The sequence below is a fragment of the Pteropus medius genome, unplaced genomic scaffold, assembly GCF_902729225.1.
Source record: "Pteropus medius unplaced genomic scaffold, Ma_sr-lr_union100, whole genome shotgun sequence".
Classification (NCBI taxonomy): Eukaryota; Metazoa; Chordata; class Mammalia; order Chiroptera; family Pteropodidae; genus Pteropus; species Pteropus medius.
In genome coordinates this window covers 5,408,577-5,421,677 of record NW_024345600.1, presented here as the reverse complement: position 1 = coordinate 5,421,677, position 13,101 = coordinate 5,408,577, and the positions used below count along the sequence as shown (strand labels likewise).

The following is a 13,101-nucleotide window of genomic DNA, read 5'->3' as shown; positions in this document are numbered from 1 at the left end:
AAAATTTAATGTCAAAACAAGAGACAAAGTAATAAAAAAAATCTATTTTTATTTTTCCTTGAGTTACTCAATATTATTGCTACTATTGCCACATCTTATAATTATTTAATTATAAGATGTCACTTATAATTATTTAATTATAAGATGTCACTTATAATTATTTAATCATTGAAATGTTTAGCTTTAATATTATATATTATGCATGTGTTTGTGTGTATAATGTCTCTCTCCATGTATATACAATATTACATGTCTAAGTATAGTGGACAACCAGTAATAGATTGCCTCTCTAATTTATGAAGAAAACCCACAGCGAGAAGTGTGGGTGGGTAACAATACGAGAGAAACAGCAAAGCATTTTACAATGGTCACTTCCTTTTACTGATCTTGCCTTATAGAACTTGGAGTATCTCCTTATATAAATGTTTAATGCCACATTCTCCTGTTTACAATGGACAGAGAAGTGACATATGCTGATTTAAAATTAACTGGGAATACTGGCCTTGAAACTTCATCATCCCCATCTCTTCCTCAGGGTAAGTGGCTTTAATTTTCCTGTTGACATTTGTATATCTTGTAGAGTTAGGTTTTCCTCTTAAATGTATGACTTTAAAGTGTTGGTTTGAGGATGAATCTTATTAACTGTAGAGAAGAACACATATCTCAGAGATTTCTTTTTTATCAAAATATCAGTGTGAAAAGTGAACATCACTCCTATTACTGAGGCTTTGTTGAAAGACCCTGAAGAATTTCAGAAACACATTGTTACCTTGTTGTAAGACTAGCCTACCTTATCCCAAATCTTCCTACAAGATACTAATATTATAATTAAGTTCCAGTGCATATGAATTCAAAGTATTTTTTTTTTTAGAATACAAAATGTTGGCTTAATGATTAACATTCTTCCTTCTCCAAAGGGTAGGTGAAAAATTTTCTGGAAGATATTGTATTTAAGATTAAAGACTTGAGAATAATTATAATCTGTTAGTTTCTAACTTGAAAAGTATTACAGCTTAGAAAGAGACAAGCCACAATATCCTGGAAAATATCACTAATGAACCTATTTGAAATTTGTTGAAATTGGCATTTTTGTGTGTTTTAGAGGATTTACTCTTCCAAATGAAAGGAGAACTGTGATGTGAGGTAATAGGTGATAAATGCCATAGTCTAGGAATGGATTTTTAAAAGACCAGATACTAGGCTGAAATCATTATGACATAGTATTACTTTTTGAAATCTAATCAAGTTTGCTAGTCAATAATATTGTGATTTTTATCCAGTCTGGTATTCATTCTGTATTATGCTAAGCATATGGATTATACGTTTTTAAGGTGGTTTGGTATAGGTTTGAAACTATTAAATTATCAACCTTCTAAATTGAGAAAAAGTCAGGGTTATCAAATAAGTTTCACTCTACTTTTCATATGGATGTTAAGGGAAATTGGAAGATTGTGATAACTACAGTCAAGCTTTGGTCAAGTCACAGTTATTTTTTGATAGATAAGAGCAAGACTTTCTTTTTCCCTATTCAGATCTAGCAAAAGTGGGGAGAAGGGATGATGGTGTTGAAAGAGGATGTCAGAAAGTGAATACAGAGAAAGACAGTAAGATTTTCTACAAAAGCTGCTATCCATGATCCCAAATCAATGGGTCTAGGAAATTTGTCTAGTTTGATTGTTATTATCTTACAAAATATCATCTTGAAAGTAAATATGTAAAAAATAGTAGAATAGAGTCAGAACAAAATGTGTGACTATAAAACACTGATCTGGTATTACAATTATCATTGAAAACACTATTGAGCTCTTTGGCTAAACTATTCAGGTTGTGGTAACGACATAGAACAGTGATTATATCAAAGGCAGTCAGTAAAACCAAAGAGACATGTGAGTTGTGACCTATTTTATTTACAGCAAAGGATTTGCTTTCTTACAAAAGTAGATAAGGTGTTGGTACCTTAGAGTTTATTCATTTATTCAGAAATAAGCACCTACAATGTGCTGGGCATGCTCTAGGTGCTGAGAGTACAGCAGTGAATAAACTAGAGGAAAATCTCATCTTGAATTAAGTTTGTAGTATACCTCTGTGGAGACATACGTAAACAAATAACTAAGTACATATAAAAGTTTAGGCGATATTAAGTGCAATTGAGAAAAATAAAAGATGAAATTGGGATCTAGCTTTTGGAGAGGGTACCATAACAAATAGAATAATCATAGAAGCCCTCCCTGACAAGATGCTATTTAAGTAAAGACCTGAAAGAATTACAGGACGAAGGCATGCTCTCTGGAAGAAGAGACTTTTAGGAAGTTGTACCAGCAAATGCAATATCCCTCAGATGAGATATCCCTCAGATAGAAATAGTCTTACAGGTCACTCTGGAACGTTTAATGAGAATAAAAGACAACATTTTAATGTACCTGATACTAAATATTTTAACAATTGACAAATCATTTATATTGAGAAATATTGGAAAAATATAAAAAAATCAGTATCATAAATAAATCAATAGCAGTAGATAAATTAGAAAAACATTACTTGCAAAACCTTTGCCTCTAATACAATTTAGAAAACAATTGATAACTAGAGTATATGTAATATGTTATCAACCAAATGAGAACAAAAGGGTTTTATAATTAAATCAGAGGTGTAGATGCTAACCTTCAAGTAGAGAAATTCAAGTATGAATTACGAGAACAATTCCCATCAGAGCTGATTTAATTTTGAATTTTTCCAATTTTCTGTAATTTATAAGTTCTTCTTTTATAATTTTTCCCTATGAAATCTATATTTTTAAAGATGTCTAGAATGAAGGCTATTCTTTTTAGACAGAATTCTTTGACTTACTTCCTACAATAGGGCATATGCTTTATTTTTTATAGCATTCGGCAATTTTCAAAACATTGTCACATCTACTTCTCTTGATTCTTATACCAATCCTTCACACACAAGAACAAGCATAAATATTTCGACTTTATCAATGAGCAAGTTCTCAGTTGGATCTGACTGAGATCTCATCTTGTGACTCAACTTTAAGATGGCTGATAAATATTCTTTGCTGCTCCATCTCCCAACTGGAATTTAACTGTCCATATATGATCTAAACCACCTTTGCTTTTAAAATAGATGAGCTCAACTGAGTTGATGGAATGTTGTTGTGTGTGTTTTTTTTTTAATTTCTCAGATGTCTGTCAAAGGCCAACTTGGCATCAATTTGCTCTGAAACTTGCTTGTACTGGGATTATTCTTCTTGCCTTGGCTATAATCGGGTTGAGTGTTTCAGGTAAGTGAAGCAAGATCGTTTATTTATTGCTCTACTTATTCTGCTTCTATCATTAATATTAGAATATCATAACATAATTTAGTCACCCCAAACTTAGTGAAAGCCCAATGGGAAAAAAATGACAAAACATGCTTCTAACAATGCTCAGCCCATGTCTACTTTGAGGACTACAGTCTTTCACATTTTTCTTCCTAATTGTTCTGATGGTCTTCATGGAGTATTTCATAAGTGTTTCAAGAAGTTAAAAAAAAAATCACTATTATGATAAAAATATAACAATAACAAATAAAATTTAAATTTCCAATTATGTACAGTTTCTTAAATACCTACTAAATTTCAGACTGCATGAGGCAATTTCTCCCTTGGGATATGAATAATACAACTCACTCTAAAGATAAGAAATTTGGGGCAAGAATTTAAGCAATTTATAACTTTAAGTAATATCCTTACTTATCTAGTAGATAACAGATAATCCAACCCCTTTGTGAGTTTATTTGTTACGTGTTTTCTTATTTGTTTGTTTGTCTATGTATGCTGTCTTCTAACTAGACCCTTTGTTACTCTGCTATTGCTCTTATCTTCTGTTGATGTGAAGCTTATTGAGATAACTTATTTTCCTGAAGTGATAAACAGAACATATCTATTTCACTACGTGTTTCAGTATTTAATCTTCTTAACAGTTTCTCCTTATTTACTAGTGATATTCTTAAAACAAAAATTATCAACAGAAAAGAGCAATGTGGATGTTCAAGAGAAAAGAAATGAAACAACAGGTAAATTTGTGACTTTAATTTCCCAAGAATAACAACTAACATTTGGTAGATATCATGCACTACTTTATTTAAGGCTCATAACAGCTCATATGTTAAGATAGTATTATCACCCTGATTTTATGTTTGATAAAACTCAGGCGTGAAAAGGCTAAGCAACTCACTTAGGGTCATACAAGTAGAAAGCGGTGACGCCAAGAATTATACTTAGCAGGATCTGACTTCAGAGCCTATAATCTTAACTACCAGAGCATACTGCTTCATGAGAAGCTTCTGTTAGAATATTCAATAATTAATAACCAAATATGAAGTTAAAAAGTAGAATATTGCCTTTAACTGAAATAGTTGATGATTTCAATGAATATGCAAAATAGTTAACTTTGGTATGAAGTTAATTAATAGAACTCAAACATAAATGAATTTTTTAATATTGATTGTATTCATCGCTAACAAAAAAATCTTGTTCTAGTAAGTACAGTTGACTCTTAAACAATGTTGGGGTTAGAGGTGCTTACTACTTTGGACAGTTGAAAATCCATGAATAACTTTTGACTCCCCCAAACTTAACGATTAATGGCCGACTGTTGACCAGTAGACTTATCAATAATATAAATAGTCAACTAACACATATTTTGCATATTATATGTACTGTACACTGTATTCTTACAATTATGTAATCTAGATAAAAGAAACTATTATTAAAAATATCATATAGAAGAGAAAATGCATTTACAGTACTGTATGTATTTATTGAAAAAAAATCTGCTTTTAAGTGGATCCATGTTCAATCTCCTATTGTTCAAGGTTCAACTGTGTGTGTTAATGAAAATAACTATTGTTGAATGACTGTAGAGGAATGTGACCTGTGTGCACATTCTTATAGGACATTTTAAGAAACTGGAATCTACTGGATCTATTGGATCTACTAAATCTTATAGATTACATTAAATAGACAAATATACCACTTGGCAAATAGAAATTTTCTCTATGATGATTTTCTTCATGGCTTCTATCATTAATTTAGTGAAGTAAATTATTGTTTGCTTAGAAGTTTATTTATTTGAAGTAAAAATTTGGAGATAGGTTTGATATTTTTGTCCAGGGAGTAGTGAATTTACAGAAACTGAGAAATAGTTTTGATTCTACCACCATTTCACTGTATGAACTTAACCAAGTTATTCTGTTGGCATCTAAAAATGTAAGAAATGGCTGCTTAAATTATTTTGATGATCTTTTCCTATTCTGATAGCCTATGATTTCGCATATGCTCAATATAACTGGTCATTAATTTCTAATTGTTGGTACTAGAATGAAGAGTAGGTCTCAAAAAACTCAAAATTATAATAAATTCATGAATTGTTCTTATGGTGATAAAGACTTCCAAGCATTTATAGTGACTTGTATGTGTGTGTCACTAGTTGTGGTGGGGTGAGGACAGGTTAGTAATATAACATTTATTTCTTTTTCTTTCTTACCTTAGAGAGACCAAGTTTGTTAAAGTGCCCAATGCATTGGCACCTTTTCCAAGAAAAATGCTTGTTTTTTTCTAATAATCACAAACCTTGGAATGACAGTCTAGCTCACTGTTCCACACAAGAATCCAGTTTGCTGCTTATTCAAAATCAAGAAGAACTGGTAAATAATTAAATAAAATACTTGAATAGAACATAACACTTTCTTCTAACCATATCAACATCTTTGGGTTTTAGCCTAAAGGTTCTATGCAGATGGAAGTAGTGACTTTGACTTCAAGAAGCTCACAGTTTGAGATACTAAACAAACACGTAAGCAATGATTTACTATGACATGATGAATTTAACAATACAAATATAAATGCAGAGAAGAATTATCACAAAAAAGGAATAACTAACTCTCAGGTGGAGTTAGGAAAGGCTTCATAGAGGGGGAGATCATTGAACTGTGTTTTAGAGGAAGAGTAGAAGAATGCAAATCTATTTATCTACTCAAGCATGAGTAGATAAAGCATGAGTAGATAAATAGATTTAATATTTAGTCTTTTTGTTTTTTCAGTTCCATTTACAGGTATTCATAAGTAACCTGAAAGATAAGAGCCTTATGTTTTGGATTGGATTAAAATTTACGTTACCAGATAAGAAATGGAAGTGGATAAATGGTTCTTTTCTAAATTCTAATATGTGAGTATTACATAAACTATTTTTAATAATCAATTTACATCAGGTTTACATTGCAAGATGGTAACATTGTTATTAAAGCTGGAGTTTTATAGTTTTAATTTAGTCAAAAATTCTCAAGAGGTTCAGAATAGGTTGAGAAGGTGGATAACTCTGAAGTTGGTTGAAAATTTCCATATATGAAGACATTAGCCCTTCATAAGAATAAATATTTTTATCCACAATGGATACCGAGGAGAGAGAGAATAGGGAAGGACATGTAAAATTTAAAAAATTCTAGCTGGAGGCTTATGGCACACAAAATATTTTTAAGTAGAGTTTTCCAAACCTAGTGGGTCATAATTAGAACAATTAATACAAAGGGAGAAAATGGTATATACCAGAGTATGGATTCCAGACACCTAAGAGAAACTACACACATTGTGACAAATATCATAGTATATTTTAACCAGTGGTACAAAAAAGATAGTTATTTGAGGGGATGTGATACATAGCCACAAAGGCGTCATTTGCTGTTTTCTACTGGGTGTCTCATTGTAGTTTCTTGTGTAAGATGGTCAAGATCATCACCAATGCTCCACAGATAAATTACATATTTTAACAGAATTCGTGATTAATCATATAGCAAAGGGCAGGATTTTTTTTCTCTCTAAAGCAAATGTGTACAGGCATTCAACCAAGTTTGTAAAAGTATTTTCAATGAGTTTTTCAGAAGAGATAGTATTAAGTGTTATGACTCTGTGAGTGATTTATTTATATTTGTATGTTACCGTTAAAATGGGTTTTCTTATCATTCAAAAAAAGGTTAAACTTTAAAACACAGAAGCATGTCGAAGATTGTTTTTAAAATACTGATAAATTATTAAATATGGAAAAGTATTAAATATTAAAAGAAATGTCAGTTTAATTAGCAAATTTGACATTGTTTGATTGCTATTTTAAAATATTTTTTTAAATGTGAGACTTTAAAATAACGTGTATTTTAAAATCAGTTTTCTGGACTAGAATAAATTTAGAAAAAGGCAACATACTTATTTTGTTAAATAGAAGCTATGCTGATTTTTTATATGCTTTCTGAGAATTATTTTCTACATCTTATTTACATGTTATTTACATAAAAATGAAACTCTGATATTAACTTGCTTTTATTTTTTCACACATAGTAAAGGTTAATTTTTGTTTATTAAATTGTGTGTATGTGTGTCTGTTTCTTATCAGGCCATGATGTTTATTTTATTGAGGTTCATAATACAAATAAAATTTAAAAAACACTGACATGTTTAGTGGATGTGTTAAATTCAGTTGAACATTCCATTTTTCTCTGAGGATAAAAATGATGCTTTGGGTAAGACAGTAACAGTTGGGTAAACATGGAAAGTATCAGGTTTAATAGAAAAAACATCAGTAAGACTCTGCTTTTCTATTGAATCTCAGCACTGGTTTTTCAGGTAAGGGAAAAAAATAGAGGATGATTTTTTTTTTTTACAGAATTGTTTTGAGGATTAAATGAGATAATGTTAGAGAATTAGGCAGATATCTAATCAAGGAAAGCCTGAGAAGAAAGTGAGGGCCTTTTGGAAGAGTCAGATGAGCACTTAAAAGATATCTTGAATATCGAAGGATCAGAAAGGTAGAAAAAAATAAATAATATAGAGGACTTTTGCAATAGCCCAGTTGAGAGAAGGTCATAGTTTGACAAGACTGTTGGGAAACAGGAAGAAATCAAATTGGCTGCATAGGTTCTCAAGGGCTGCATGAAGAATGGAACAAAGGAACAAAGAAAAGCTGTGATGAAATCCAGCCCACTGTCTCCATTTCACTTTCTGTTGGAGACAAATAAGTGAGTCTTGAACTCACTCGATTCTTTCACCCCAACCCTAATACTGCCTATCCCATTGTCTGACTTCTACTCTGACTCCCACCTGCAGTGAGTGACAAGGCTCAGGCTTGTTTAAAACTAATAGCATGTTGAAGCAGACACCCACCAATCTCTTTTTGGAATGAGGAAAAGAAACGAACTTCTGACTATATAGCACATGAACTGAGCCTCTTTTCTTAGCTGCCTCCAAATTCTATAGACATTACCCTCTAGGTCACTATTACAGTTACTGAGAACATTTAGCCATATCTTATTCTATTGCACTTCACTTTACTGTGTTTTGCAGACATTACATTTTTACAAATTAAAGGTTTGTGGAAATCCTATGTCCAGCTTGTCTATTGGTGTCATTTTTCAAACAGCATTTGCTTACTTTCTGACATTGTGTCACTTTGTTGTTAATTCTCACAATATTTCAAACTTTTTCCTTATTATTATATTTGTTGTGATGATCTGTGATCAGTGACCTTAGATTTTACTATTGTAATAGTTTGGGGGTGCGATGAACCACACCCATATAAGACAGAGAAGTTAATTGATAAACGTTGTGTGTGTACTGACTGCTCTACTGACTGGCTGTTGCCCTTTCTCTCTCCCTCTCATTGAGCTTCCCTATTCCCTGAGATACAACAATATTGAAATTAGGTCAATTAATAACCTTACAATAGCCACTAAATGTTCAAATGAAATGAAGACTTGCATGTTTCTCACTTTAATTCAAAAGCTAGAAATGATTAAGATTAGTGAGAAAGGCATATAGAAAGCTGAGACAGGCTGAAAGTTAGGCCTCTTTTGACAAACAGCTAAGTTATGAATGCAAAGGAAAAATTCTCAAAGGAAATTAAAAGTGCTATTCCAGTTAACAAAGGAATGACAAGAAAGCGAAACAGACTTATTGCTGATATGGAGAAAGTTTTAGCAGTCTGGATAGAAGATCAAACCAGTCACAACATTCCCTTAAGCAAAAGCCTAGTCCAGAGCATGGCCCTAATGCTCTTACATTATGTGAAGACTGAAAAAGATGAGGAAGTTGCAGAAAAAAATTTTAAGGTAACAGAGATTGGTTCATGAGGTTTAAGGAAAGAAGCCACCCTCAGAACATAAAAGTACAAGGTGAAGCAGCAAGTGCAGATGTAGAAGCTGCATCAAGTTATTCAGAAGACCTAGCTAAGATAATTAATGAAGATGGCTGCACTAAAGAAAAGAATTTCACAGTAGATGAAACAGCCTTATATTGGAAGAAGATGCCATTTAGGACTTTTATAGCTAGAGAGGAGATGACAATGCTCATTTCAAAGCTTCAAAGGACAGGCTGACTCTCTTGTTAGGAACTAACACAGATGGTGACTTTAAGTTTAAGCCAATGCTCATTTACCATTTCAAAAGTCCTGGGCCCTTAAGATTTATGCTAAATCTACTCTGCTTGTGCTCTATCAATGGAATAACAAAGCCTGAATGACAGATAGCACGTCTGTTTATAACATACTTTACACATATTATGAGGACACCGTTGAGATCTGCTGTTCGGAAAATAAGTTTCCTTTCAAAATATCACTACCTACTGAAGACAAACTTAGTCATCCAAGAACTCTGATAGAGATATACAAAGAGATTAATGTTGTTTTAATGCCCTCTAACACACATCCATTCCACACTCCATGGTTCAAGGAATAATTTTGACTTTGGAGTCTTATTATTTAAGAAATACATTTCATAAAGCTAGAGCTGCCATAGATAATGATTTCTCTAGTGGATATGTGCAAAGTAAATTGTAAACCGTCTAGTAATGATTAACCATTCTGTATATCATTAAGAACATTTATCATTCATGAGAACAGTCAAATATCAACATTAACTAGATTTTGGAAGAAGTCGATTCCAGCTCTCATGAATGACTATGAGAGTGTCAAGACTTCAGTGGAGGAAGTAACTGCAGGTGTTTAGGAAATAACAAGAGAACTAGAATTAGAAATGGAGTCTGAAGATGTGACTGAATTGTTACAATCCCATGTCTAAATTTTAATGGATAACAAGTTGTTTTTTATGTACAAGCAAAGAAAATGATTTCTTGAGGTGGAATCTACATCTGGTGAAGATACTACAAAGATTGTTGAAATGACAACAAGGAATTTAGAATATGGCATAAACTTAGTTGATAAAGTAGAAGCATAGTTTGAGAAGATTGACTCCAATTTTGAAAAAAGTTCTACTGTGGTAAAATGCTATCAAACAGTATTGTATGCTACAGAGATATCATTTGTGAAAGAAAGAGTCAATCAATATGGCAAACTTCACTATATTAAGAAATTGCCACAGCTATCCCAGCCTTCAGCAACCACTACCCTGATCAGTCGGCAACCATGAACAATGAAACAAGACCCTCCATGAGCAAAAAGATTACAACTACTGAAGACTCAGATGATGGTTAGCATTTTTTAGCAATAAAGTTTTTTAATTAAGGGAAGTACATATTTTTAGACATATTGCTTTTGCACATTTAGTAGACTGCAGTATAGTGTAAATGTAACTCTTATGTGCACTGGAAAACCAAACAATTTGTAAGACTCACTTTATTGTGATATTTGTCCTAGTATGATAGTCCAGAACCAAACCAGCTATATCTCCAAGGTATGCTTGTGTTTTGTTTAAGCATGTCACATGTTCTCAATGCCTCCCCCAAATATTAGGTGGTGGTATCCTGCATATTTAAGAAAATTGAGGCTCAATAAAGTTAAGATACTTTTCATATGACATGTTAGTAGTAGAATAAGGAGAATCGATTCCCGGTTTCCAAAGTTTCTCTCTTTTTTTAAAAAAAAAAAATGATTATGAAGTTGTTGTTAGAATTGTTTTTTCAGTGAAGATAAATTTGCAGACTCCAGAGGTTTATATTAACTTTCCATTAAATGTTTCTATCATTATATTTGTGACTGTAAACTTACTGTTTAATAATTTCGTATTCTATTATTTCCTGAAAGTTGTAGAAAATATTAGCTGGAGAAAGAAAATTATGTGAGAAAATTCTAAATACTAAGAGAGTCTTTTCTTTTACCTCACAGATTAAAAATTACTGGTGATAATGAAGAAAACAGCTGTGCTTATCTCTCCTCGACAAAAGTTATTTCTGAGCACTGTGAAGTAGAAAATTGTTGGATATGCCAAAAAGAACTAAAATCCGTCAGAAATAAAGGATATCCTGACTCTTGACTATGCATCCCCTCTCGATCTGTTTTCCTTTTATTATAGGTTTCTGTAATTTTAACTATATATACTGTTAAAATGGCCTACTGTACATTTGGTGGCACAAAGTGATCAAATACTGAGAATACTAAAACTATGGTGAATCTTAAAGAAGTTCATTACTAACCTACTCCTTCTTCAAATGAGTAAACAGATACATAGAGAAATCATGTATCATTTTACGAGAGAGTGATATTTTAGGGAAAAAAGCCAAGATCAGATGAGCAGAATGGTTTTCTATCTTGGCATGTATATGTAGCCTTCATTGATCCCCTCTGTGCCTTAGCTCATCTCCAGAAAAGTTGGAGTATATGATTTCTAAAGTCTTGTGCAGTCTGTGATTTTTCACATCATCACACACTGGGTTGTGGCAGAACATCGACTTAAGTTCATTCTTTTGACTTTCGCGTCAGAGATTCATAACTAAGGGAGTTTAAGAAGGAAACTTAACTCTTCCCACCATTCCAAAGTTCTTCCCATTTTAGTTTTTTCATAACTTCTTTAGTTTCCTTACATCTCCTTCTCTCTATGGTTCACACACTAAGTGTAGGAAATAGGCAATCCAATTTTTCATTATTCTAATGAAAAATAAGTGATATTTTTTTAAGAATGCAGTTGTTAAACTAAAGCAACAAACAAAAATTTTTTTTATAGATCTTTTCACTCTTTAAAAATTCATGCCAGATATTTTGAAAACATGGCGGAGTGAGACATGTCCCCAGATCTCTCCCCTTGAAATAACAATAAGCCGAATATCTAAAACTCAACAAAAAACACCCAAACTGCACACCAGCATGTGTGAGCATAGGATCTGCACATGAGCTACCACAGGTCAGAACTCCAGGCGTTAGGCGGTAAACTAGGAGAAATATAGTAGCTGCCTCTCACAGTCGCAGGAGCTCTCTGTAGGAGGAGAGAGAAGAGAGAAGGTGAAGTGACTCCTCTGAATAGCCCTGTCTGGGAGAGTTTGTGAGTTCCACGCAGCCAGTGGCAGGGCCCAGTCATCAGGGCAGAAGGCAGAGAAGCGGAGACGGCAAAAAGTGGGGACGGCAGAGAAACGACAGTTGATTTTTACCAGCCACGGTTGCAAAACCAAGGCTGAGCAGTAGCCCCTGACCTCCAACTCAGAGGACCTCTCCCCCTATACCCTCCAAGACCAATCACCTCAGAGCCCCGGGGAATCTGAGCAAATGCTACAAAAACTGTTGCTAACACTGATGGACTGAAGCTGAGGGTAACGAGCATTATTAGAGATCTACAAGAAAATAAAAAAGGCATTTTTTAGGTTTTATATAAAGCAGGGATACAAGAGGCTTAGACACCATCTACTGGAAACCAAAAGAAAAACGTCTTTTTTGTAACAGACTACAAATCAGACCTGTATATAAAATCTTCTTTCTGGAAAAAAAGCAGAATATACTTCTATTAATGCCCAGGTGGAGAAATCGTCCATTAAACACCACGAACAACGAAAGTGACAAGGCATTTCAGAAAGAAAGAAAAATCTCCAGAAAATAAGCTTACAGACATAGAAACATGTGACTTAAATGACAGAGAATTTAGGTTGATACTTCCGAAAAAACTCAGTGAGGTCAAAAACAAATCATATCAACAATTTCAGGAATTTAAAAAACAACTAGAAGAGCAGAGCAAAGAGATCGAAACCCTCAAAAAGAACCAAATAGAACTTCTGGAGATGAAGAACACACTAAAAGAGGTGAGAAATGAAATAACAAGTTTGGGAAATAGAGTTGACCAAATGGAGGAGAGGATCAG

The 13,101-nt window shown here is 33.0% G+C and overlaps 1 protein-coding gene across 1 annotated transcript; it reads left to right on the top strand.

The window, feature by feature from the left end:
- Window positions 1-336: 336 nt before the first annotated feature.
- On the top strand, window positions 337-11,847 carry KLRB1 (killer cell lectin like receptor B1). The gene is made up of 6 exons (XM_039874276.1): window positions 337-536; window positions 3,185-3,283; window positions 3,982-4,056; window positions 5,534-5,688; window positions 6,097-6,209; window positions 11,145-11,847. The coding sequence occupies exons 1-6, from the start codon at window positions 452-454 to the stop codon at window positions 11,290-11,292; spliced, it is 675 nt and encodes a 224-aa protein (XP_039730210.1). The 5' UTR covers window positions 337-451; the 3' UTR covers window positions 11,293-11,847.
- The last annotated feature ends 1,254 nt before the right edge of the window (window positions 11,848-13,101 follow it).